At 45.3% G+C, this 27,492-nt stretch overlaps 2 protein-coding genes across 4 annotated transcripts in view; one reads left to right on the top strand and one right to left on the bottom strand.

Annotated features, from left to right (window-relative positions):
- The first annotated feature begins 11,869 nt into the window (after window positions 1–11,869).
- On the top strand, window positions 11,870–15,992 carry LOC123642506 (serum amyloid A-1 protein-like). The gene is made up of 4 exons (XM_045557646.1): window positions 11,870–11,978; window positions 12,756–12,844; window positions 15,160–15,298; window positions 15,658–15,992. The coding sequence occupies exons 2-4, from the start codon at window positions 12,760–12,762 to the stop codon at window positions 15,794–15,796; spliced, it is 363 nt and encodes a 120-aa protein (XP_045413602.1). The 5' UTR covers window positions 11,870–11,978; window positions 12,756–12,759; the 3' UTR covers window positions 15,797–15,992.
- Window positions 15,993–21,815: 5,823 nt separating this feature from the next.
- Window positions 21,816–27,492, bottom strand: part of HPS5 (HPS5 biogenesis of lysosomal organelles complex 2 subunit 2) — a 37,529-nt gene continuing 31,852 nt past the window's right edge. For all 3 annotated transcript variants that reach the window (XM_045557640.1, XM_045557639.1, XM_045557641.1), the window contains exons 21-23: window positions 27,311–27,417; window positions 23,996–24,266; window positions 21,816–22,596 (exon numbers count right to left, since the gene is read on the bottom strand). In XM_045557640.1, the coding sequence (XP_045413596.1) occupies window positions 22,536–22,596; window positions 23,996–24,266; window positions 27,311–27,417 (439 nt within the window). In that variant the 3' untranslated portion in view covers window positions 21,816–22,535. The remainder of the gene's footprint in view (window positions 22,597–23,995; window positions 24,267–27,310; window positions 27,418–27,492) is intronic.

The raw sequence follows: 27,492 nt of genomic DNA on the forward strand, positions 1-27,492 counted from the left end.
GCAGTCGCACAGCGCGGACACCTGCACCAACCCCTCCCTGAGTCAGACCCGCTTCCCTGTCCAGCTCCCTGTGCTTACGTTGTTGCTACTTCCAGGCCCTTCCAGGTGCCTGTCAACCACATCCTATTACCTTGTCTGCCCCCAGGGTCTCAGCTCCTCCGGGGTCTCTGTGTCTCGGGGCGGCACACACACATGGGAGGATTGGACTGGGAAATCCTGCCCCGGGAACTGCCACCTTGATCTTCTCCTCATGACTCAGCAGCACCTACACATCCAAGTATTAACCAGTTTCTGTCCATCCCGTCTACAAAATGCCTTCAGTGCAGTTTCCCTCCACTCTATTTTCATTGCCTATTGCAAGCCTAAATGAAGATGTAATGCCACCCTTTTTATGAGTGTTTCCTGGCAGTTTCTCACCTTCGCTAGGTCAAAATTGTGGCAGTGGTGGCAGTGAAGAGCGAGGGGGAGAGAGAAGACCCCTTTACCAGTCAGGTCTGGTCAAGGGACAGACAGCAGGCAATAACGTGAAAGGGGAAGTTTCAATACAAGGAATTGTTAAGTGGTAACAGGATTAACAACTAAGGGAAAGGAATAAAAGAAGGTATGAAGTTGAGATTGGGCCCCCTCAGGGCTGAGATTTAGATCTTGTGGCAAAGTCCATTTCCCACTGGATGGCAGAGAGTTTGCTGGGGGCCACAAGCCACAGCTGACAAGGAAGAACTGCACTGAGGTGCAAATGAACCTTAGCAAGGACCTGCCCAGGTTGTAGTGGGACCCTGGGAGTGCAGCTGGGGCTCCTCAACTTACTCCGAAGCCGCCCACATGGAGGCAGGAGGTAGGACCCTGCTGAGCTCCCTGGGAAACAGGCTGTGGAAGCCACAGTGCTCTGGACACGTTGTGTCTTCTCAAAATTCATATGTTGAAGCTCCAACTCCCAGTGTGCTGTAGTCTTTTGTTACAGCAGCCTGAGCTAAGTCAAGTGAGGTGTTGCTGAACTCCCTGGAAATCCTACTGAGGTGCCACAGACATTGTCAGGAAATTGCCCTGGCATTAGGGGCCACTGCAACTCTCTGGGGTTAGAGCCACTGGGTGCTCTGCACGACATATGAGCAACGCAGGAGCTGGAAGGAAGCACAGCAGGACCAGGAAAAGATGTGTTTATTTCTTGCCTGCCCCTCCCGTGCCCTCCAGGGGCAGAGATTAAAGTCATGCCCAGCTAGCAAGAAGAAATCTTTACAGGGTCCAGCCCCAGCATCACAAACAGGGCAAAGAAGGGTAGGTGTGGAGCTCAAAGTACAGAAATTGATAATTGGCATAGCCCTCTTTTCTGAAAGAGGCATTGAGGAGGATTCCTAAGAGAAGAAGATTAATTATAAAATTATCTTTACTGGGTAGGTGGTTGACATCCCTAGGGGGAAAGAGCTCACAGGGAAAAGCTAAGTGATTTCAGCTGGGTGTAAAAAATAATACATCATAATTGACTACAGTTAATGGCAGGGATTCAAGAATAATTTAACATCAGAAACATCTATCTTTGTAATTCTTTGTGTTGGTAATTAAAGGAAAGAGTTACATATTTATTTTAATAGATGCAGAAAATCTATTTCATAATGGACAATGTCTATTGATGAAAAAGAAAAACATATAACAAAATCAGAGCCCCTTTCTGACTTGATAAATGCAAGATACCAATAATCTATAGCAACAGTTCTCAAACTGTGTTCCAGAGAACCCTAAGGACGCCCCCGGACCCTTTTAGGGAGGCTTTGTGAAAAGTATTTTTATAACAATACTAAGACAGATATTCTTTTTTCATTGTACTTTTCTCATAAGTACAGATGGTGTGAAAACACCCAGCAGATGCTGCTGATGTAGACAATCTGGTTAGTAATGTTTGAGCCCAAAGCATCTCTCTATTATATTTGTTAAGAACTCTCCAATCCTCTCCCACCCTCCTGGAAAATTTCCTCAGCTCATTCACAGCCCTTGTTCTGACATATTCACTGCCAATACTCTTAGTGACAATAATATATGCCTGGAATCCCAGGTCATGCCCACCTCAAAGCCCTGATATGCCAGTGTCTGGCAAAAGAATGTTCCAGAGGAAAGGAGGAGCTAATCCAAAGCCCCTATCATGAGATGTGCCCAGGGGGTTTGAAGAACAGAGGAGACCAGTGTGGCTGGAGTAGAATGAGCCAGAGGGGACAAGCAGGAAAGGAGGTGTAAGTGGAAGGGGGTGGGGCAGTTTGGGGAGAGGTTGAAGTCCTGATTAGGGCTTTGATCTGGACTAAGTGGCACACTGGGATCCTCCAGAGGGTTTTGAGCAGAGATGGACAGCAGCTGTCTTGTGTTTTAACAGTGTAGTTGAGAAGAAACTAGTTGGGGACAAAGGTGGAAATGTGGAAGCCAGTTGGGAAGTCATAATAATCCAGATGATGATGCATTATTATTATAACAGGTTGGAAGCAGGAGAGTGGTGATAGGTGTTTGCCTTCTGGATACATTTCTTGACAATAAATTCAACCATTCCAAGTAGGCTTGGATTTCATTGCACATTAACAATGTCCATGTTCATCTGCAAATGCCTACCACACATCATTGTTTCACAGCTTGTCCAGTCTTCTTAACCCCCAACCTATAAATCCATGCAGAGTACTTCTGATCCTACTTCATACATGCATTGATTCACTCAATTAATAAAAATTACTGAGAAGCTGTTATAGGTGGGGCATGTGTTAGGTGTTAAAGACATAACAGATTACCTGTCAGTCATCTAGAGAAGGTTCCTGCGCCTGGGTTTTGTGTACTCTGGGGTCAAACTCAGAAATGCAAACAGGCAGAAAGTGATGAGTCCTATGACAGGTAAAGGACAGGTGCTTCTGGTTCCCCTCGGGTTCTCTATCCTTCATCTCAAAATGCATCTCCCTTGTTCTCTCTTCTCTCCTTCCTTTCTCAGAGAAAGGCCTGCTCCTGCCACACTCTGCGCAGCCCTGTCACCAGTGGCCCTTTTGGGCCTTGGCCACTGAACTAGATGTTATGCCCTATCTTTAACCTTCAGTCACTCTGTCTTGCTTTTAACTTTCTCCCTATACCCTATCACCCTCCTGCATTTTGTTTTTGGTTTTGTTGTTGTTTTTTGTTTGTTTATTTGTTCAGAGCTGAGAATTTACTCTGTCACCCAGGCTGGAGTACAGTGCGGGGATCATAGCTCACTGTATCCTTGAACTCCTGGGCTCAAGCCCTCCTCCCACGTCCCTCATCTTAAATGAATCCTCCTTTTAACTTTTGCATGTGTTCATTCATTCACTACTTCAACAGCTGTTGATTCAGCACTCAATTCCCCACTTAGTACAAGTCTGTACCTGGGCAGCTGAATGTGGTCAGAGAAAAAATGCACACCTATAGTGACTAGCCTTACCTTAAATTCATGATCAGTAACTGTGAGCTACCTTGCACTCCTGTTACCTTTCTCATGCTCATTCACTCTCCCATTCTCGTAGATGAATATTTTTTACTTCTTGCCTGAAATTTCCAACACTTCCTATTTCATCTTCGTGTGAGTTGATGATTTTGCTTCCCATTTCACTGGAAAATAGAAGCAATGGAAATGAATTTGCAAGTGCAGATGGACCGCAGGGGAATAAAGCAGAGGAGCTGCTATGTGCACCAGGCTGTGTGCATATCCTGGCCCCAGCCCTGCTGAGCTCTGGTACTGACCCCTCCTCAGCCCTGTGCTCCTGCACCGGCCCCTGCAGAGCTGGTCTGACCTGCTGATGTCTCTGGCAGACAGACAGTGACCCCTCCCCAAGGTAATACAGCAAGAGCTCTCCCCTCCTTCCCCTGATGGCAGCCTGGTACCTCCCCAGCTGGGCTGCCAGTTTATCCCATAGCACTCTAAAGTCCCAGTCTGAGCCTTGAAGGAGGAGCTCAGGTAATTTCACCCCAAAATGTGACTTCTTGGTATAAATAGTATTTTGAATTAAAAGCTCTTAGAGATTAACAGGCCCTTTTAAGAGGCTTTCCCTCTATCTACATAAACCAGACTGACCTGATCAAAAGATCAAAGGGAGCAATTGACTTCCCAGCCTCTCCCTATTATTAATATCTCAATATATTGCAGGAAAGAAGATGAAGAATGCATCCAGTCCTGGCCCAAATTATTTTGAACACAATACCTGTCTCTCAGGTTAATTTACAAGTCAATCTGTTTCCCCCATCCCTGTGTCCTCCCTAACATCATTTGTCACCCTTAAACAGAATTACCTGCACTCCTCACTTCCCCTCCCCTCCAAAAAGACAGGTATAAAAATATCTGAACTTCAGCATGGCAACTAAACCTTTGTCTTATTAATCTCCCTTAATTGTGCGTTGATCTTTCAGGGACTTTAGGGGGTGGGGGAAGGACCAGTTCTCCCTCTCCCCTACAGTTTGGGGTAGCCTAGAAGGATCTCAAAGCCTCTCTGCTCTCCTGACAGCCGCAGTGAGGAAAATCAGAACTGTGACCAGCGGGCAACATGGTAAGATACTTTACTTAGCAGTCAGACTTCCGGTTTTCCTCTCTCTGTGGGCTCCGGATGAGCAGACTGAAAGATCATTGTCCTTTTCAAATTTAAGATTAATGAGAGAAAAGTTTTTGTGAGTGACTGTCTTGGGAGAGACTGTGGCATTGGTATATTTTTTGGTACTTTGTGGTGTGAATATTCATACTGTCTGATTCCCTTTCCTCTCAGAAATAGCTTTTATTGTTGTTGTTGTCTGTTGTTTTTTCGTCAATTGTCTTTCTGAGTCATTTTTGTCTTAAGGAAGAGCACCATAGGGTGGAACTTGGGCCTAGAACCCCAAAAGCCCAACGTTGGAGCCGCCCTGTAGAGGAGCCAGTTACACAGTCCTGACTAGACTGGCGTCTATTAAGACAAACTTTGCTGCAGGTCCCTGAAAACAAAAACCGTATGAGGTTCCCCTCTCGTCCTGTTTTATGTCCCTGAGCTTGTCTTGTGACAGAGTGGGAGTTTTCTCCTCAGTTCCTGCCATCCGGGGGGTATGTCTTTCTCGGAAATATGTCAGGCGGCCAGTCTGCAGAGATCGGGTCTGAGACAGGTACGACTGTAAGAAGTGCACTCTTCCTACAGAACCTGTCAAGCTCTAGGGGGGGTTTTGTCTTCAAAGGTCCTAACCTCTTTCTTATCTTGACTATGTCTGAGAGTGAATTTTTGGACACCTTGGAAACTGCCTTCTCTGTGCCCTCCCCAGCCTAAACCTGGAAAATTACCACCTGGGTTTTCTATGAAGAGGCACTGGATTGAGTTGCTTTTGGAATAAATATACTACTGAGATTAATGGCCAAAAGATGGATCCTGTAAATTAAATGACTTCTAAATTTTTCAAAATAAGTTTTCAAGATCTCTTATTCAAAACAATTACCTTATTTGTATTAATAGAAGAAATTAGATTAAAAGAAAGACACATAATGTTGTGGCCAGCGTTAAAAATTCTCTTGACAAAATTGAAGAGTATCTGTTCTAAAACAGAGATAAAAATCCTTTGAACACTGCCCCTGTGGGAATGGCAGCAGAGGCCAGTTTGCCTTATGACCTAAAGGTTAAAGTTCTGTTTTCACCTCAGCAGCCTAGGTTTGATTCCCTGGCAGGGAATGAGCCTGTTCTGGTTTGATGTTTGTACAACTTTTGCCATTCATTGATTCTCTTCCCTCCCGTGCATGGCTTTTGCTTTCCTATCTTCTGTGGAGGCATGTGGGACTTATAGGTATTTATGTATGAATGATCAGCTAAAAAGCTGGGACCCTAGAACATGTGACTGGACAGAATTGTGGATTACGCCTCATTTATGACTATTTGAGGCTTTTCTTTCTTTGAGCTGTTTTTGTGTGGCTTTTCTAGATCTTGTAAAAATTGTTCTCCACCTCCTTAAAGACACCGCTTGCTTACCTGATTAAGGTCTAACCTTGGTGGAGCCTTATTGGTTTTACTTAAAAGGATATTTTAGTTTAAAAGTTCAAAAGCAAAAATGTCAGCTGTTTGTCCTGGCTAAAGTTTGCTCCATTCATCTTCACTGCTTTCTACTTCTTCCTCTTTGCCGATCATAGAGTTTTGGCCAACCAAAGGCGGCCAACTGTTCAAACTATGTTTAAGTAAGGCCGACGCTGAGCTGGAACCAATCCAGCTGTTTCTATTGTCTGTATGTCACTGTCTCTTTTCTGTCCATGAATCTTCTCAACATTAGAGGCTCTCTGGACCTGTTCTAGGTCAGCTGCCCAATTTGTGAATTGCTCTTGGCTCAATTAAACTCTGTTAAATAAAATCTTTATCACAAGTGGGTTCCGAGATAGATCTCCCAGAGACCCCCAGGAGCATGGAGAGTCCAAGCGAGGTCCCCGCCAGACCTGCTGTCCTTGGCTCCTCACCGCAACTGAGGCTTGTGGGTAAGTTCTCTCTCGGATTCCACAGTGCCACAGATTTGTATTTTGAACAATCTAAGTTTGTTTGAGCAAATTTTTGATCCTAACTGGGTTCAGAAGTCACAACAGAAACGAAATTAGGTCTGGGATCAGATTGGAGCTGAAAATTAATTAGCTTAGATCCATTTAGAGACCTCAAATGTCTGACTGGGTCAGGCAGAAACTAACAGTAAATGGCAACACTACAGGGGGTACAAACTCCAGCTTTCAGGGATTCACAGAGATTTCTGTGTTCTGTCCCTTTGTTCCTTTTTCCATGTGCTTGGGTAAGGAAAAATCATGGCCTAAGTTGATCATGGAGATCTGAGAACCAAAGCCAAGATTCAAGGTGAAAATAGGATCCTTAATTTCTGAAGAACCGAGTACTCTACTTTCTGACAATGCCTACCTATACATGTGTAAGTATTAAGCCCCTAAAGCAGCAGACACTTCCAGGAATGGCAAAATCTTACTGAAGGCAAAATTGTTGCCTAGCTAGTAATTGCTTAAAATAAGTAATTAAAAGATTGATAGTCTGAATTTTAAAAAATAGTAATATTTAATCGGCAAATAAAAATTATAAGAGCTATTAGAACTGCTTCTGTCTGTATGTCTATATGTCTATGTGTCTGTATATGTCATTTGTATATGATATTTCACTACCAGAGTATATAAAAGACTTCTAATTAATTAGCTTAAAATAAATAAGCTCTTAAATCAAATATTTTATCAAGAAGATAGAAACTAACTCAAATGCTTTTTAGTTCATGTGACTTTCAGAATACAGTAATTGCCCTCTGGTCTGCTCAAGTTTCATTTTGATTCTGTTACACCCTGATTCACGGTTTCTCTTTACACTCACCTTCCGAGGGAGATAGTTAACATGGACCTGAATACCTCAGAGATACTGTGAGTCTCCTTTAATATTCTCTCAAATTCTCTAAGCCAATTGAGACTCTGTAACCTTTACCCAGAGATCTGCTCTTGGTCAGTACTTGTTTAATATGTTGATGATCTTTTGCTCTGTAAACAGGGCACTCTCTTAGACTCATTCTTTTAAAGACTCTAGCTGAATGAGGCCATAAAGCCTCTAGGTCTAGACTCTAGTAGGTATGGGCAACTGTTACTTAGGACAAAAAATCTCAGGGCACTCAAAAGCTTACCCCAAAATGCTTTGAGTCAAGTTTGTTATAGCCCTCACTAGAACTTGCACATTGGCAAAAAGAAAAGCTGCCACCATTTACACAGACTCCAAATATGGCTTTGGAGTCTGCCATGCACTTGGCACAATTTGGAAATCTCATTTCTTCATTTCTGCTGACACTCCTATTGGCAATAGACCTATAAATATCAAATAGATTGTATATTGGGCCAAACAGGGTCCCTGTGGCCCCTTTTCTTTTAACTTTTTGACTTGCCATTATCTCCTATCACATGGGACATATGTGCAAATGGGGGATAATTAAGAAAAAAAATATGTATATAGTTGGTACTGGCCTGAGATCTACAATATCTCTGACCAAATTATTTCCCAGTGCACTATTTGTAAATCTCACAAAATCTCTGGAGGAAACCAACACTCTCCAGGAAGCCCCAAAGGCCCAGACTGTCCCTTAAGACACTCCAAATTGATTTTATAAATTTACCTCCAGCTTTAGGCTTTTCTCACTGTTTGATTACTGTTTGCACGCTTAGTGGATAGACTGGATGCTATCCGACCAGACGAGCTGATGCTACAGCAGTGGTAAAGAAATTAGTAACTGAAATTATTCCTCGTTCTGGTATTCCTTTATGGATTGAGTCAGATCAAAGGACTCATTTTACAGCAGAAATAAATCACTTGCTTGAGAAGGATTGGGGATATTTATTAAAATTTCATAACCTGTGTCATCCCCAATCCTCAGGCAAGTGGAATGTAAAAGTCTAGAAATAAAACGGACTTTGAGAAAAGTCTGTCAAGACACTGGATTTAAATGGGCAGAAGCATTACCTTCGGCCCTTACAAAAATCCAGAATGCTCCAATGAGGAGACATGGTTTAACCCATTTTGAAACAGTGTTCTGTCACCCGCTGCCTACTGGCACCTCTAAACCTTGTATTCCTGGACTGACACTGTGGGGATCTAAGTGAACAATTCAATACCATGACTACCTACACAGAGGGCCTAACTAATTAACATGCTTGCAGCATGTCATTGACAGGTGAAAGGAGCATGGCCTCCGTCAACTGACAGGCCTTGTCATCCTGTTTGACCAAGAGCTCATGTGTACATCAAAGTTTTTAGAAGAAGATACCTGCTGTCACCTCTCTGGAAGGCCCTTACAAAGTACTGTTAACTGTCTACACCGCCATAAAAATAAAAGAACAATCCTCCTGGATTCACACAAACCATGCCAAACAATTGGAGGACGACCCCTACAGGTGACCTGAAAGTAAGGATTTCCAAGGCCAGTTCCCAGGCCCCTGGAGCAGACGTCTCCACCAAGTAGATGGCTGTTTCCCAAAATCACGGATCAAGAAACTCCATTTTTCATCTAAAAACTCCCTTTTTCTTTTTACCTCCCCCTCTCCAAAATAGTCCTTTTCAAACACTTCTTCTTTTAAGCCTCCCCCTTCAAGGATTGCGCATTGGAAGCTAAGTGGAAATTGCCTCAACCTATCCCAGTCTTCCTGTTATTTTCCATTGTGAGTCTTCTCTCAAACTATGCCTTGCTCTTACTAATGCTTGCTGTTTCTCCAGCAGGTCAGGCACAGACCCGGCACCCCTTTGCACCAGACTTTCAAACCCTGGCCACACTAATCAATCTAATAGCTGGTTATGCCAACACCTAGATCATGCCAAGGAACCTGAACTCATTTTGTTTCTGCCAATATGAGTACCTGGTGGGACCAGTCCGGAAGATGGATGTATGACAAGATGTGGCATCCACAACCAGAGAAAAAAACATCATGCTGCTTCTCCTGTTGGTGAGTCAACTGGACACAGAAAAACCTCTGTGGAAGCTCAAGAAAAACACCTTTTGCTCAGGTAAAGTCACTAGAAAGAAATTTTTCCCCCTGCATGAAAAACATTAATGGTGCTCCATCTTTTCTGGGTGACACAATAGGGCAATATTGTCATCAGACACTATGGTTTGACTCCACAGATGGCATCCTTGCACTCTCAGATGGTGCTGACACTAACCCTCATGATATCAACACTTGTCAAATCACCAAATGTTATGGACAGCTCACAAGCCAAGCCTGCACAACTTGGGGTAGTTCACTTGCTCCACTTGTTGTTGCCAGACACTAAATATTGTATAAGGACAGACCAAAAGTCTGGACTGACTTGCTTAAGTGACACAACCAAGCCCTATAAGTGCCAGAACTGGACCAAAGGACTTTTGTAGCAAATATTTTGCAACCTGTTCCGTTCCCACGAACTGGCAGGGACACTGGAAACTTGAGGTATGGAAGTGCCAATGAGGCAGAAGAGGCACAGCAAACTCCAGACTGGCGTTGGGGGGTGGGGGTGGGGTCACAGGTTTCAACCTGACCCTATCTGTAAATTACACTGGTCTTTTTATCTTGCGTGGTGATAAAATATACAAGTGGTTTTGACCTAGATGATCAGGACACCATGGACTTGGTTATCTGACACCCTCCGTTACCAGGTACTCCGCTTTACGTGCCAGCCAAATCACAAACTTGGGCTCTTTCGTTCATAAAGTGGTACCAAGTGAACTTTCTACACATGATATTATTAAAAAAACCCACTCATATATCACAATTCTAAGTTCTTTTTAGTGCTCAGGACTCTTTGCCTGACTTTTGGAACTCATAAGATTGAAAAGGCAGTTTTGAATCTCTCCGTGGTAGTAGAACAAAAGCTCAGTATCACCATGCAAGCATTGGGCGCACTTCAGTTAGAAGTCAACAGCCTAGCCTCTGTTGTATTTGAAAACCACCCGGTCCTGGATGCCTGACAGCCCAAGAAGGGGGAGCTTGCACGATTATTGGTGAAAATGCTTGCCACTCAGGATGAGTAGAGACTGTGATGTACACATCTTAAAAGATAAGATAGATATTCTCCATCAGATTAATGAAGACCTGTTTCCAAGAGTGGCAGACTAGTTTGATGGAGTGTGGGGAACTGTGCTTAGATCTGTTCTTTCTACTTATTCATTCTCATTCTAATCTATGTTCTTGTCTCCCTTTTCAGATCTCTTGTTACTTGACTACTAACCCCCGATCTCTCTCTCCACAGCCACCAACTCAGCTTTTAACGTGTGAAACTTGTAGGGAAGTTCCAGACAAAAAGAATGAAGGAGCTCAGGAAATTTCACCCCAAAATATGACTCCTTGGTACAAACAGTATTTTGAATTAAAGGATCTTAGAGAATAACAGGCCCTTGGAAGAGGCTTTCCCTCTATCTACATAAGCCAGACTGACCTGATCAAAAGATCAAAGGGGCAATTGACTTCCCATCCTCTCCTTGTTAACTGTATATATTGCAGGAAAGAAGATCAAGAATGCACCCAGGCCTCGCCCAAATGATTTCAAACACAAGACTTGTCTCTCAGGTTAATTCACAAGTCAATCTGTTTCCCCCATCCCTATGTCCTCCCTAACACCATTTGTCACCCTTAAACAGAATTACCTGCACTCCTCACTTCCCCTCCCCTCCAAAAAGACAGGTATAAAAATATTTGAACTTCATTGGGATATTGAGTAATCACTCTGTGATTCTCCCCATGTGCATGGTAAACAAACCTTTGTCTTACTAGTCTCCCTTAATTGTGAGTGGAGGTTTCAGGAACCTTTGGGAGAAAGGGCAAGTTTCCCCTCACCCCTACGTTCTGCATGATTGGATGGGGTAGGCAGGAAGCCCCCTCCTCGACATTCCCCCTAGCCAGGAGCCAGCTTAGAAAAGACAATGCCTAATTGGCTAAACCGGCTTTCCTGTGCCCTAGAGCTGAGAGTTTAGGATATCCAGACTGGTGGAGGGACCTCCCAGGGCACACAGGAGAGGTGGCAGGGTTGGCCTGTAAGTAAAAAAGCTCAAAGGCTTTAGACATCAACTCATAGGGACTTAATTTCTGAGACATCTGTTGTCTGGCCCAGCAGGGCCCATCCTGAGAAAATGACCTGCAAAGCAGGTGCTGGGTGGAAGAGCCCCTCTGCTCCACACCTTCCAGCAGCCCTAGTGCCACCATCACGGGGTCCCTACCCCCTTCCCTGCAGCCTGGGCTCCTCGAACTCAGAGGAGCAAACCCGTACCCCCACCCCATGGCTGCCAGGGCAGAGCAAACTCGTCCTGTTTCCTCAGGTTGCACAACTGGGGAAGATGACCTGTGGATGAAGAAAACACTGGTGTCCAGGAAGTGCCCTTTAGGACTTTTGTGGGGGAAATGACCTGCAGGGACTGTCCCCAGGCACATTTTCTTCCCTCGCATGACCCCACAGGGAAGGCACAGTATAAACAGCAGCCCCGGCTCCCTGGCAGGCAGGGACCAGCAGCTCTGCTCCACCAGAACTCAGGTGAGCGAACACTCCATAGAGTGATTTTTTAGAAAATTTACTCTGTTTTCTCTTTCCCAAAAAGCTTGTCATTTCCTTTTAAAAATATGTATCATGTTTTGAATGTATCCCGTGTGAGTTCTGTGCTGGGCAGAGGGACCACGTGGTCATTCTCCTTGGTGGACTACAGGCTCCTTCAGGGAGGGGCCACCCTGTCCTAACCCCTCTTCCTCCACCCGCGCCTCCTGGGATCCTCTTACACAGTGAGGGCTCAGGGCTGAGGGGTTCACACCTGAGGACTTGTGGCTCTGAGTGAGGTTCCCAGCAAGGCTTCCTAGATAAGCCGCTAAGATTCTAATACTTTTTTTTTTTTTTTGAGACAGAGTCTCGCTCTGTTGCCCGGGCTAGAGTGAGTGCCGTGGCATCATCCTAGCTCACAGCAACCTCAAACTCCTGGGCTCAAGCAATCCTCCTGCCTCAGCCTCCCGAGTAGCTGGGACTACAGGCATGTGCCACCATGCCTGGCTAATTTTTTCTATATATACTTTTTTAGTTGGCCAGATAATTTCTTTCTATTTTTAGTAGAGACGAGGTCTCGCTGTTGCTCAGGCTGGTCTCGAACTCCTGACCTCGAGCGATCCACCCGCCTCAAGCCTCCCAGAGTTCTAGGATTACAGGCGTGAGCCAACGTGCCCGGCCCCAGTGGACTTAAACAACGAGGCACCCTTTGGAATACAAATCCCAAAGGAGGACGAGCCAGTGTGGACGGGACTGCCTGACCCTGTCCTCTCCTTTCAGCACCATGAAGCTTCTCACGGGCCTGCTCTTCTTTTCCTTGGTCCTGGGAGCCAGAGGCTGGTTCTCGTTCTTTGGCGAGGCTGCTGGAGGTAAGGCTGCTGGAGGAGGCTGCGTCCCGGCCCGGGATTCACCCTTGAGTCGGGTCCCCGGGCCTGGTGCATGTGGGCGGCCGCTAGAGAAGCCGCAGAGAGGCCCGGGAGCCCTGCCACCTGCCCGCGGGGTCCCCGCCCCCGGTCACTAGTGGATGCTGCGCTCGGGTGAGGGCGGGGCCGGGTCGCCCCGCGGTGCTGTGCCGCCCCCTGGTGGCGCGTCGCACAGGCACAGCCCCCGCCCTGCGTCCCGGGGGCCAGGCCGCTGGCGTCTGCGCGGTGTCTGGAAGGGGGAAGGCACGCGGGACCCCTGAAGAGAACCGCCGCCCTGCACCTCCCGAGTGGCGCAAGGATGCTCTCGGAGGGCTGTTTTGAGACTTCTAGAGTCATCAGTTTCTGTGTTGCTCCGGGACTGTGATGAACTAAGGGGGAGCTGGGTGGCCCAGCTCAGGTCCTCTTGACTTGCTAGAATGTGTCCTGTCCCCTAGTTCGGTGTTTCTCGGGCTGTGTTCATGGCTCTAGTACGTGTTCCAGAACCTGCTGTCATGTTTACCAATAACACACGCTCCTGAGCCACAGGTGTGGTGGGGGCGATCCAGGAACAAGAAACCACAGAGTATTTTTGTATACTCGCTAAGGTTTGAGTGACTGTCTTAGGTTGTGCTGCCCAATGCGCCACAACGTGCCAGGTGTTTTGGGAGCTGCTGAACAGAGTAGGAAGTTGAGAATTTGTGTTATTCATTTACTCAGGGAACAAACAATCGTCATTCCCAGGCGAAGCACAGCTATTTGTTTTGTTTAGAAGACACAAAATAAGACCAAGAATTGGCATATAATGTCCCTCAGAACAAATCACATAAAAGTGTAATTAAAGCTGTCTGTTAGTGCGTTTCTATTCTTTCTCCTTCCCCCCTTCCTGCCTTTTCTCCTCACTGGATGACTTAAAGGGGCCTTTAGCCTGGCTCTGCCAGTGTCCCCGTTCCTGGCTAGATCAGTTTCCTCCCCCCTCCAGTCTACTTGACAGGAAGTGGGAACTGACATACATCAGGGAACACACAGGGAGCTGAGTGTTTTCTCATTTAAGTAAGAATAACTGTGAGGCAGGCATCTTCCCCCACTTTGGAAGTGAGAAAACTGAGGCTTAGAGCAGCTGAGTCCTTTGCCCAGGGACTTAGTGCCTGTCAGCAGGTGGCAGAGCAGAAGTTTGAGGCCAGCTGTGCAGGAGGGCAAAGCTCTTCCAGGTAGATGTGTCTGCTCCCTACCTGCTAGAGCTCAGTGGTTATGGATCTTGGCCACATGTTGGAGTCACCTGCAGAGCATTACAACCTACCCTTGCCTGTGACCGCCCAGCCCCAGGGATTCTGCAGAAATTAGCCTGGAGTGTGGCCTGGGTATTGGGACTTTCTATTTCTCTCCAGGTGATTAGAAAGTGCAGCCATTCATAGAAAAAGCCTGTGATAAAGGGGGGAAAAAAAGAAGAAAGAAAGAAAGCACACCCAGGGCTGAGAACCGCTGCTCTAGGGCTTCCTGAAGCAACTGTAACTTCAGTACTGTTTTTTAGGCAGTTGTAAGGGACATTTATGACCCTAACAGTCAGAGGGACTCAACTCACAATTCCGTGCATTCAGTGAAACAATATATTCTTTTAGGTGTCAGGGCAGAAGTAGGCTATGTCTGCAACCTTTCTCAGACTCTGTCTTCCATGGAACCACCTCACTCATATACATTTCTGGATTTTACCACATGTAGCTTCATTGTATAACAGTGGTTCTTGACCAGGGGCAATGGAGTGGCCCCGGGGACAGTTGTCAGTATCAGGAGATATTTGTGTTTGTTTCACTGGGGAATGTGCTGCCAGCATCTAGTGGGTAGAGGACATGGATGGTGGTAAACATCCCACAGTGCCCAGGACAGCCCTGAAAACAAAGAATTACCTGGCCCGATATTTCCACAGTGGAGACACTGAGGAATCCTGTTCTATTATGATCCCTCTTAGAGTTACCTCCACTTTTGAACACATCACCTGGAGCCCTCAGTAAGATGTAGCACATAGCACCAGACTGCTCAGTCAGCAAAATACAACAATGCAACACACATGTGACCACCTACTAGCTGTCACTTCACTGAAGTTACGTGGAGAAGCCAACTAGGAGTAAGGAATGTTCTTCCCAACCCATGGTATTCAAGGGTACTAGGCTCACAGGCTCAAATCTTAAAGTCAGTGGAAGATATTTCCTTCTTTGATTTCTCTCTGAAGTGTTATCAGAATCTTTAGATTCACCTGTTGTCCCTTATGCCTTTTTCTTTCTTTCTAGGGGCTTGGGACATATTGAGAGCCTACTTTGACATGAAAGAAGCCAATTACAAAGATTCAGGCAAATACTTCCACTCTCGGGGGAACTATGATGCTGCGCAGAGGGGACCTGGGGGTGTCTGGGCTGCAAAATTGATCAGGTAACTCGAACTCTTGGGGATGCCGATGAGAGTGCCAGGGTTGCCTGCCTGGGGGATCAGCAGGGATGGGTCCTGAGCAGGTTCCCATAGGGCCTGTCCCCTCCTCATGCCTATCCTGTCCCCCAGCCATGCCCAGTGCAGGGCCTGGGCTGCTGGCAGAGCCAGAACATGGCTGGTGAAGATGTGTGAACCTGCCTTGAAACAGGATGCCCAGCCTGGGCTGAGGAGGGCTCAGCTCCTCCCTACTTGGCTTTCCCTGGCTCCTCTAAGGGCCCTCCCTTGGATAGAGGAGCAGGGGAGGGTAGACTCTTGCTTGTTGGCCTGATGATTACTTTCCTTCTTGCCTGCCTTTATAACAGCAGTGTCAGAGAGAGTGTCCAGAAACTCACATGCGACGGAACAGAGGGCTCAACGGCCCAAAAGGATGCCAACGACTGGGGCCGGAGAGGCAATGACCCAAATCACTTCAGACCCGAAGGCCTGCCCGACAAGTACTGAACTTCCTCTTCTCTCTGCTCTCAGAAAGAGAGAGTTTGTGGCTCCCAAGCACGTGGCTCACATCTGCTGGGTCATCTTACCCCTCCCCTCAGAGCTGGTTTCACATGTGTCAGTTCCCCTGCTGGACTGCCGGCCCCTCTAACATAACTAACATGTGGACAGCAGTTTATAGGTCATAAAAATGATTTCCTTTCTATTTTCCTGTGTAACTTTCCATTCATTTGACAACATTTACTATTCTAAAGGGGAAGTGAGATATGTAGACAGACACAACACAATTTAACAAGAGCCTAAACAGAGGCACACACTGGTGGCATTCCAAACTCTACCAGGGTATGGCAGGCCAGTGAATAGTAATATAATGACTGCTGATTTTTTTTTTTTTCACTGAGAATGCAAGACTATGCTCTATGTTATCATGCTTTATTTGATCTAAGACACAGAGAATCTTTGAGGATCTTGGTGAAGATGCTGAGGTTTAGAGGTACATGCTTAGGACCTTCTGTGAGGTCACACAGGAAACGGAGGCAGAGCCAGGATTGCAGGCTGGTTTGTCTGACTCCAGAACTGGTGACACACTAAACAAGGCCAAGAAGGTCAGCAGTGGAGACCCCCTCTCCACTCTAGCATGATAGGGAACATGCTAAGACCAGTGAATTCATGAGCATGGGCCCTGTCATACTTCTTTCCTATAAAATTAGCTCCTTGATCAGGATCAATATGCCTGTGGCTCTCTCACTACTGGATAAGTGTGGATGTGCTATTCTGCCAGAACCCCAGATTGTAGTTGGAGGGTTTCCTAGAGACTACAGATGGAGGACCCATCAGTACTTCATATACCAGGCCAGGAGCTGGGCTGCATCTGCAGGTAGGGAGGTCAGGGAGCTCAGCTGTGGAGATCTGGGGACAGCAGGGTGAGAAAAGGGCAAGGAAGTGGGTCATCGGGGGAGAGGGATGACCCAGCTTGCAATGATGGCTGGGTACCTACTGATTCTTACTTCTAATGGAGGTTCCACTTAATTTGCATAACAGGCCAGACAATAGAAGAATCAAACAACAGAAGAATCTCCCCACTGCGCCCTCTTCCCACCCCCACTGCCTTGCCAGGATTCCTAGCCTGGCTTCTCTGGAAACAGAGCTGATCCAAAGTCTGCCATGCGGGTGTTTTACTTGGGAATGGCCTTGGGGATCAGGGGTGAGAGAAGGGGCAGTAAAACAGAAAGGAGCAAGGCTAATGCCAGGACATGTTACAGGGCTGGCCACACGTAAAGGCCACATGACTGGTGCTCAATCCCACTGGGACTTTCTGAGGAACACAGGAAAAAGTGTCCCCACACCCTCCACTAGGAGTCAGAAGACAAAAGCACCGACCCACTGGCTTCCATCTCCCATTGGCCATGGGTGTCCCCCAGCGCTAACTTTCCTGCCTCTCTTGGCTGTGCACACGTGGGTGCCCATGAGTTTCCCTGGAGTGTGCAGTGCAAGGTCCGTGGAGCCCACCCAAAGCAAGGTGCTGCCAGGCTGTGCCTGCGTGACACGGATCCAAGCCCACGTGGAGCTCACCGCTGTGGCACTGCCTGGAGAAAAAGGAGGCGGCTAGCGGCTCTCAAGTTGTTCCTCGGCCACTTCTGGTACACGGTGCCATGCTGTGCTTTTCTAAAGCAAGTGGGAAAGTGTAGACTTCCCCAAGGCATGGACACAGCAAGTTCACTCAGGAACAAAGGGATTGATTGGGTCTTAGACTGAGAATAACAGTGAAGAGGAAACACACTGGGTAGCTAGATGGGGAGAGAGGCAGGGCAATGGGGCAAGACAGAGAAATATAAACGGCTATGGACGGATGAATGAACCGGCCATTAGCCTTGTGGTCCCACAAAGACAGATGCCACTCCCAGTGGGAACATGATCTGAAGCACAGTGCTTCATTGGACACTGAAGAAATTTAGGGCTGCTCCCGTGCTGTAATAGGTTTAGGGACAGGGTGGCATTCCTAGCAACAATATTAGATCTATTACACACCTCATACTATCTTGCTGAAAATAACTTGTTTTTGTTTCCTTACAAGAAAACTTTTGTCAGAAGCTGCGGTAAAGTTAGGGTAATATGCTGGCCATTATGGTTAGGGGATCCAAGGGACATAAGACTCTCATGCCCAAACCAAACCCACATGGTCCTCAGTGGAGACAAGTTCCAAGGGCGATGACCAGCAGCTTTATTGTTAGCTGAGGTTTGGCCCCAGACTCCAAAGCAGAACCCAGGTAAACCGGGCTGCACTGTGTGGTCTGGGCTAGTGATCTCAGAGGTCTTCTCCACACCTAGTTCCAGACTCCATCTCCAGCCCCCAGGTTGGAGAGGCCATTGCAGTCAGCACCGGCCAGCAGTCGGGCAGGGGAACCAGGCAGCCTGAGCTCCCGTTTGACCTGCCCAGAGCCAAGTGCCCATTGCACACTCACAGAGGGCCTTTGCCAAAGCTATTTAAGGCTAAATAACAGAACAGAACAAGCTGTGAGACCTGCTCTGTTTCGCGTCCTTTAGTTAGGGCAAGGCTACCTTGCTGTAACCAAGATACTCCAAAATGCAGAAGCCTAAGGAATAGACACACTTATGCCTCACTCAACATTTTGTGGATGGTATTCTAGCTACCGTCTTTCAGGTTCCTGCCAAGTTGTTGCTCTTACACGCCTGTGACTGAATCCTGCTACTCAAGTGCGAGCCGGGCACCGGCAGCATCAGCATCACCTGGGATCTTGTCAGAAATGCAAAATCTCAGGCTCCACCCTAGAGCTACTGTGGTGGTCAGGACCACTTACCTAATGTGTAGGCACCAGTGCAAAATAAAAATGTGGAGACGCTTGCGCAGAAATTACTAAGAATCCAAGTCCCTGAAAGCAGAGCATTAAACCAAGCACAGGCCCTCTTAGGCTCACTTCCTTGCAGCAGGACAGTTTAGTAGGAAAAGCTACACAGCCAGGGGATTAAAAACACTGACACGATGTCACTAAACTCAGGCTTTGCCTACTAATATCAGATGTAAATAATGCCTACAGCAGCACTACAGGAATGTAGTAACTCAAATGTCCACACTGACAGTAAGTGGAGTCACCCATTTGGGACAATGTATCACCTGGGCAAGCTGGGAATATGGCAACGGGGTCGACACTCTCTGTGTTAAGGACACGGGGGCGCTGACCCCTCTGGGAACATCTAGTGGGGAAGAAGTGGGGGTTCTCCCAGCCTCTCTTGCTGTTCCTATTTTTTCCACTGGACCAGGGTTGACTGGGAGCCACAGGCTCCTCGTCCAGCCACAGCAGTGCCGTGCTGTGTTCTGCAGGTGTTCAGGAAGTTTAGTGGCGTCAGATTCCTACGAAATGAAGGGCTGGGAAAGGACGGTTTGAGCTGTGAGCTCTACCTGATGTTACTGCTCCCGACATGAGGGGAGAGTCAGCCCCCCGTTCCACACATGCCGTGTAGAAGGGAAGGGACAGAACCTGGCATGTGGGCACCAGGCGAGAAGCCATGTCAGGGTTGAATAGGAACATAATGGCCACGGCACAGTGCAGAACGTGTCCAAGAAACAGAGGGCCAGGATGAGGGAGAAACCTGGGCTCTGAAACTGAGAAAAACAGTCTGGAAATGAGTCACAGAGGCCCAAGGGTTTGGGCTTTACTCTGAAAGCAGAGGGCAGTCCGGGAAGCTCTGACTGGGAAGTGGCCTGAGGCTGTGCCTCAAAGACAAGGGTTCTGGCAGTGGACCTGCAATTAACTCCCCAGAGGACAGAGACAATGACTCTCAGGGCCCTTAGTTTACCATCAACTATGATGACTCCATAGTTACATGTAGGAACAAAGTGGGGGTGGGTGGCAAATTGAGGGAGGTTAAATTAGTCCCTAGAGCTACAGATTCTAGGTGTGGGGCAGGATCTCAGGTATTTGTATTTCTAACAAGCTCATGTGGCAGTTTTGCTGTGTAGCCACGTTTGTGAATCACCTGACTGGGTGATACCTAAGGTTGCTTCCATTTTAATGTGCTGAGGCGGACTGGTGGCTGTGGGGATGTCAGCATTTAGAAGTCAGGAGATGCTGGGCAGGGTGGCTTATGCCTGTGATCCTAGCCCTCTGGGAGGCCGAGGCAGGAGGATCGCTTGAGGGCAGGAGTTGGAGACCAGCCTGAGCAAGAGCAAGAGGCCATCTCTACTAAAAATAGAAAAAATTAGCCAGGCGTGGTGACATGTGCCTATAGTCCCAGCTACTCCGGAGGCTGAGGGAGGAGGATCCCTTGAGCCCAGGAGTTTGAGGTTGCAGTGAGCTATGATGACACCACTGCACTCCAGCCCAGGCTACAGAGTAAGGCCCTATCTCAAAAAAAAAAAAATGAAGAGACAGGTCACTTCAGACTGCTGCTATGGTGTAGGCAAGAAGGAATGGGAGTGTACCCCGGTGGGTATAGAGAATGGGGAAACACCATCAACATAGAATTGAGAGGGTTTACCTAGTGATTAGAAGTGAGGGTAGAGGACGGGGAAGAGGCAAGGAGGACTATAAGGTTTTGAGACTTAAAGAGGGCAGTGACAAATTTGACACGTGAGGAAATTATTAATTTCAATTTTGGTCTTCCCACTCTCTCTGGCTCATATAAATCCAATTTCTATGGGTCTGATCACTACTAGGTGAAACGATGATATTCCAGACCTTTCAAACAACAGCTAACATCATTCCCTATGCACTACACATCACAGGCACTATGCTCCACATTTTAGAGTCATTTAATTCTCAGTAATGGGGAGCTCTAACCTCACTTTTTCTATGTGCCATCCATTATCTCATGTAATCCTCAAACTACCCTGAATGAGTGAAATTATTATCCTTGTTTTATAGACGGGAAAACTAAAACTGGCCAGTCATGGTGGTTCATGCCAGTAATCCCAGGAGTTTGGGAGGCTGAGGTGGGAGGATCACTTGAGCCTAGGAGTTTGAGACCAGCCTGGGCAACAAAGCAAGACCCCAAGACCCTATCCCTACAAAAATCAAAAAACAAACCAAAAAAGCCCCTTAGAACTTAGAGAAACAAAGTAACTTCCCGAGCCCACTTACTAAAAGAGCAGATATTCAAACCTACCAGTCTGTCTCAAAACACAAGCTCTCCACCGTATGCTGCCCTGCAGCCCCATTAAACAGCAGTCAGATCCTGAAACAAATGCAAAAGAGAGGCAACCATGAATCAGTCTGTCTGGAACTTTGCGACAATTGAAAGATACAAGTTATATTTGAAAACACTGGACTAATACTCAAATGGACTATCCAAATTTGAATGTTTCACTGAAGGGGATTTTTGTTTGTTTGCCTTGGAAAATAAATTCAGGTGAGTGATTTGTTTTTGTTGGTTATGCTAGAAATTTCTCTCTGTACCCTTCTGGAAAATAAGCATTGCTGTAATGTGCCCTGGGAAGGTCTGTCAGGAAATGATTACACAATCATGCCAGTTCATGCTGTTTGCTTGCCATGGGATTTCCTCTGGGCCCTCTTCTCGTCACTGTGTAATGACCAAAGCTGACAGTGCAGGGAGGCTCTCACCCTTTCTTTACCTCAGTATAGACTCACATTCAACATAATCCAGCACAGCCCAAATCCACCCAGCTGATGCCAGTGGGAAGTTTTTCCACACCTCCCCAAATTGTAGGCAGCTTTATGAAGCCTCCTTTCCCTGACGGTCTCTTCAACCCATCTGGTCACATCATGGCCAGGTGTCATGCATAAGTATGACAACAATTTGTGCCTATGTTCTCTGGTTGTGTGAGAAATGCAAAAAAGAGTTGAACTGTTCAATGTATCCAACGCCGTACTCCACACCTTCCTGCAAATTGATCACAATAAACCTCCAGCCTATATTCAGTTCAAATGAAAACTTCACTCATGTTATACTTCACATTTATTATTAATATAACATGCTATGTGAATGCGCAGGAGCCTGATAAATGACAATCTAGTTACAGAGCTTAAATAAAACAAGTGTTTCTGCAGTCTTTATTAGTATTCAGCTTTCTTTTATTATGGCTTTTTAAAGATAATTTTGAAAAGTGCATGATTCTTTTGGGCTCGTCTGTTTACGAAAAGTTAGAAATACAATTTTTAGTAATTAATTAATCAGTTGTACACAGGTTCAGATTAGAAAATATCAAATAAATACAGGAAAAAATATTTTAAATTACCTTAATGCAGATATGGGGCCACTGTATTTAAGTATCTAATTTGGATCTTCAATGTTTTACATATTGACTTCTGTGTTAATTCCATCATACAAGTGCATTATTTCAGTAATTTCTAGACTGCCTCAGACAAGATGAACATCAATTCACCTCCAGACAATAACTGTGTATTCATGGGAGCAGGATGAGAAGCTTCTGCTCCCAACTTGGGAGCTACAGTAGGACAAGAATTCCCCCCAATCCACTAGTGACACGCAAGTGATACCGAAGTTCCCAGTAAGACTACACAGCTGTGCACATTCACGTTCTGATTCCAGCAAACAAGGACTCTTTTCAAAATCTAACTGTGGTTGAGAAATGCTGAGGTCACATAGAGCCACAAATGCCAAGGTTACAGACACTGACAAAAGTAGCCCCAATAAGGTGGCAGCGTTTTGGGGTGGTGCCTTTCCTTCAATAACAAATGCATTCAGAAGGTTCAGGAGCATGATTCAGTTTTTCTCAAAATGTCATGACATTCTGCTGAATCTTCTTCCACTAGGCCTGCTGAGACCAGAGAAACCGATCACATTTTTCAAGCATGCTTTGTATCAAGGCTCTGAAATCCCAAAGAAAAGAAGCTAATTTAGTTGTCATTGTTCATTATTCACAGAAAAATTTAAAACCTACAGAGACTTACAGGATTCAAAAAGTTGACTGATTCTGTGCATCAAAAGACAAAATCAACAGAATGAAAAGGTAACCTATGGAATGGAAGGAAATATTTGCACATCCTATAGCTGATAAGGGGCTAATATCTAGAATATGAGAGAATTTCCTCAGGAACAAAAAAAAAATCAAACAGCCTGATTTAAAAATAGGCAAAGGATTTGAATAGGTATTTCTCCAAAGATGATATACAAATGACCAATAAGCATATGAAAAGATGCTCAACACCAGTACTAATGAGGACAATGCAAACCAAAACCACAATGAGATATTACCTCACTCATCAGGATAGCTACCATAAAAAACAAAAACCAACAACAAAAAACCCCAGCAAATAACAGGTGTTAGCCAGGACTTAGAGAAACTGGAACCCCTGTGCACTGCTGGCAGGAATGTAAAATGGTGCAGTCTCTCTGGAAAATAGTATGGTCGTTCCTCAAAAAATTAAAAATAAAATCCCATATGATTCAGCAATTGCACTTCTGGGTATACACACAGAACAACTGAAAGCAAGATCTCAAAGAGATATTCATACACCCATGTTCACAGCAGCGATATTCACACCATCCAAGAAGTGGAAGCAGCCCAAGTGCCCATCAGCAGATGAATGGATAAACAAAATGTGGCACACACATACCAGGGAGCATTATTCAGACTTAAAAAACAAATCTGGACACATGCTACAGGATGGATGAACCTTAAGGACATTATGCTAAGTGAAATAAGCCAGTCACAAAAAGACAAATACTGGCAAGATCCAGTCAGACGAGGTATTTAGAATAGCAAATTCATGACGCAGAAAGTAGAATGCTGGTTGTCAGGGGCTGTGAGTAGGGGGAATGAGGAGTTGCTGTTTAACGGGGATGGAGTTTCAGTTTTGCAAGATGAAAAAGTTCTGGAGACTGGATGCACAACAATGGGAATGTGCTCTGTACCCCAAAACTGAACACTTAAAAACAGTTAACATGAGAAATTTTATGTTATGTGTATTTCACCACAATTGAAAAAAAAAACACTTGACTGAGATAATTAGGTTTCTGGTAGCAATAATATTTTCCAAGAATTAAGAACACATCAGATTTGGATAGTCACATTAATCCAAAGAGTGTCTTTGGTCATGACTGTGATGAAATATTACTTTAGCTACTTTCCTTAATCACCAGATCAGTCTCAGTCTCCTCATGTAAGTGAGGGGTCAGGACTGCATGGTGTCTGCATCTACCGCTGAAAGTCTGTGGGGTTCTACCTTTTCCAAGCACCATGGAGAGGGCATGACAAACTGGTATTACCTCTGCCTTTTCTCGGCAATCCTCAGGATATCACAGGTTCTGGTAAACTTCTCTGACAACTCAAGGGCCAGACCACATTCCTGTAGTAGTGACCAGGCCCGATCTGGGCCCATGGCCTTAGCTAACAGGAGTGCCACATTTTCCACATTTATGGGGGAAGGTCCATCATTGAGGTTCCCATTTAGTGACACCTGGGGGGCTGGCTTTGTGCTCTCGTTCTGTATGAGATGTAGGAGAAGTTTCCATTCCTCCACGGTCTCTGGGATCCAACCTACACACAAATATACACACACACACACACACACATAAATGACATTGATTCAGACCACTCTTAGCACATTGCCTGCATACAGGAGACGGTCAAAACCATTTGTGAAAATGTTTCATACCAAAAATAAAAATATTCAAGAATATAATCTCATCACCCTAACACAAAGTTGTTTTCTGAAATTTTGTTGCATAAATAATTCATGATAAAGAGAAGCCACAAAGTTAGCTTCAAAATTCTTTCAACCACTCATTAAGTAATAATTACCCATGGTGTACTCTATGCTAGGTGCTGGATATGTAATGATGAACAAAACAGACACAAACCTTGCACTCTTGTGGAGCTTGCAGTCTAGTAAAAAAGAGAGAACTTAAACACACAAATATAAACTGTGCTAGGCACTATGAAGGAAAAGAACAAGGAACCATTAGAGAATGGGTGATTTTGTTTGGAGGATCTGAGAAGGGCTCTATGAGAAAGTGACATTTAAACAGAAAGCTGAACAATGAGACAAGCTTAGCAGGTATGTGGCCTATGTAATGTGCAAACTTGGAGCAGGGGGTACGAGGAATGGAGGGTGAATGGGCCTGTATTTCTGACAAAGGAAACATGGAATACAAAAGACACAGGAAAGACCTTGATAAGGCCAAGGAATTTATTAAAAGCCTACAGTGCACAAACGAGTAGTAATAAGGCCAGGCCCTGTGCACCAGCTTAAGAATTGGGATTTTTAGGCTGGGTGTGGTGGCTCACACCTGTAATCCTAGCATTTTGGGAGTCCGAGGTGGGAGGATTGCTTGAGCTCAGGAGTTTGAGACCAGCCTGAGCAAGAGCAAGACCCCGTCTCTACTATAAATAGAAAGAAATTAGCCAACTAAAAACAGAAAAAATTAGCCGGGCACGGTGATGCGTGCCTGTAGTCCCAGCTACCTGGGAGGCTGAGGCAGAAGGATTGCTTAAGCCCAGGAGTTTGAGGTTACTGTGAGCTAGGCTGACGCCACGGCACTCTAGCCCAGGCAAGAGAGTGAAACTCTGTCTCAAAAAAAAAAAAAAAAAAAATTGGGATTTTATTCTGAGTTCAATGCAAGGGGTTTCCAGGAGGGAGGTCACATAATCCAATTTTTTGTTTGAAAGAATCATTCTGGCTGCTGTAAGGAAAATGGATTAAAGGTAGGCAAGAATGGAAGCCAGATGACCAGTTACGAGGTTACTGCAGTAGCCTAGGCAACTAGCTAGGCTCAGAGTGACAGGGCAGTAAATGAAAGCAGATAGATATGAGATAGATATTTGCTGTAAACATGCCTTGGACAGTGATTTACATGCATCATGAGGTATGAGAAGTGTCAAGAAAAGACCCTATGTAACATACTGACAGTGAAAATAATTCTTATCATTATCATTATTACTCTAGTAACAAAATTATCTGGGTGGAGAGGATTTTAGGTGATATTTATTTTCTTTATGCTTCCTGAATCTTCAATTTTTTTCCTATAACAAACATATCATGTTATAACTTTAAAATATAAACCATTTATATCTTTTCTGGGTATTTTTCAGAAGTATATGTATATCTATAGTTCTAGTCCTACAAAACTCCATGGCCCTCTTGTTTCATTTCTTAAACAAACATGATCTCAGTAGTTACAATTATAGCTGTGACATCTGAAGCTAACCCTAGCCAGTCACTGGCTTCTTCGTTCTACTCTGACTTTCCCTCTCCTGCACCTACAGGGCTTTATAAAAGCTGTAGTGAAGGATCCTGGGTCCCCCTGCTGGGGGGTGAAGGATCCTGACGTCATGCGTTGGCATCTCTGCACTGAGATGAATATAGCAGCACTACAACACAGACTAAGACATCTCTCTGAGTGCAGGCTGGCCTCTCAGACTTCAGATATCACCGTGTCAATGTCCTGACCTTATGATTATATTTTATTTGTGTTGGACTGATAAAAAAAATTTTTTTTAAAGTATCCAAATACTTGTGAAGGCTTAGGGAGTTTGATTGTTATTCTAATTTAAGTTCATCTTAATGAGCTCTAACATTTTTTTTTTTTTAAAAAAAGACGGGGTCTACATTACCTAGGCTGGACTCAGGACTCCTGGGCTCAAGCAATCCTCGGCCTCAGATTCTCATGTAGCTGGGACTATCGGCATATGCCACTGTGCCTGGCTATGAGCTCTAACTTTTGACTGTGTAAAAAGGCAACATAACACAGCAAAAGAACGTGAGCACAAGTTGTGGAGATAGGCCTGGGTCTGAAACACCAGCTCCAGCATTTACTAGTTGTGTGACTCTGGGCCAATTAATTTTCGTTTCTAGGTCTCAGTTACAACATCTGGAAAGTGGAAATAATAGTTACTATCCCAAGAGTTTGTTATCTCATTTAAAACAGCATATGGATTGGGAATGACAGTAAGAGGAGTTAAAAATAAATAAATAGGCTGGGCGCAGTGGCTCACGCCTGTAATCCTAGCACTCTGGGAGGCCGAGGCGGGTGGATCGCTCGAGGTCAGGAGTTCGAGACCAGCCTGAGCGAGACCTCGTCTGTACTAAAAATAGAAATAAAAAAAATTATCTGGACAACTAAAAATATATATAGTAAAAATTAGCCAGGTATGGTGGCGCATGCCTGTAGTCCCAGCTACTCGGGAGGCTGAGGCAGCAGGATCGCTTAAGCCCAGGAGTTTGAGGTTGCCGTGAGCTAGGCTGACACCACGGCACTCACTCTAGCCCGGGCAACAAAGTGAGACTTTGTCTCAAAAAAAAAAAATAAATAAAATAAATAAATAGATAAAACAGCATATGGAAAGCACAGTGTGCCTAACACATTGTAGGCACTCATTAAACAGAAAAGTTGCCTGTAATTTACTCTTAATTATGATTTCATAACATACCAAAGGGTACAGATCAAAAAAACTATGCAAATTTGACCACCAAATAGAATTATATACATGATTATTGAAATGTTCACCAAATTTCTTATTGAAAAGTCTGGAGTGACTTCTAAAAAACTACAACCAAGAGTGGCTAGCTGGGATTTACCTACCATTGTCCCCTTCCATCAGGCTCATATCATTCAGATGCACAATGTTGGTGAAGGCCTCTCTTCTTCTCCCCAGCTCCAAACAGAGAGTAAGATATCCAGGCCAGAAACTTTAAAGAAACCAAAGTTGAAGAATGGAATAAAAGTCAGTGAATTCACCTGGAGCCACATTGTCCAACATAGTA

Source organism: Lemur catta, chromosome 7 (genome assembly GCF_020740605.2).
Source record: "Lemur catta isolate mLemCat1 chromosome 7, mLemCat1.pri, whole genome shotgun sequence".
NCBI classification, from domain to species: domain Eukaryota; kingdom Metazoa; phylum Chordata; class Mammalia; order Primates; family Lemuridae; genus Lemur; species Lemur catta.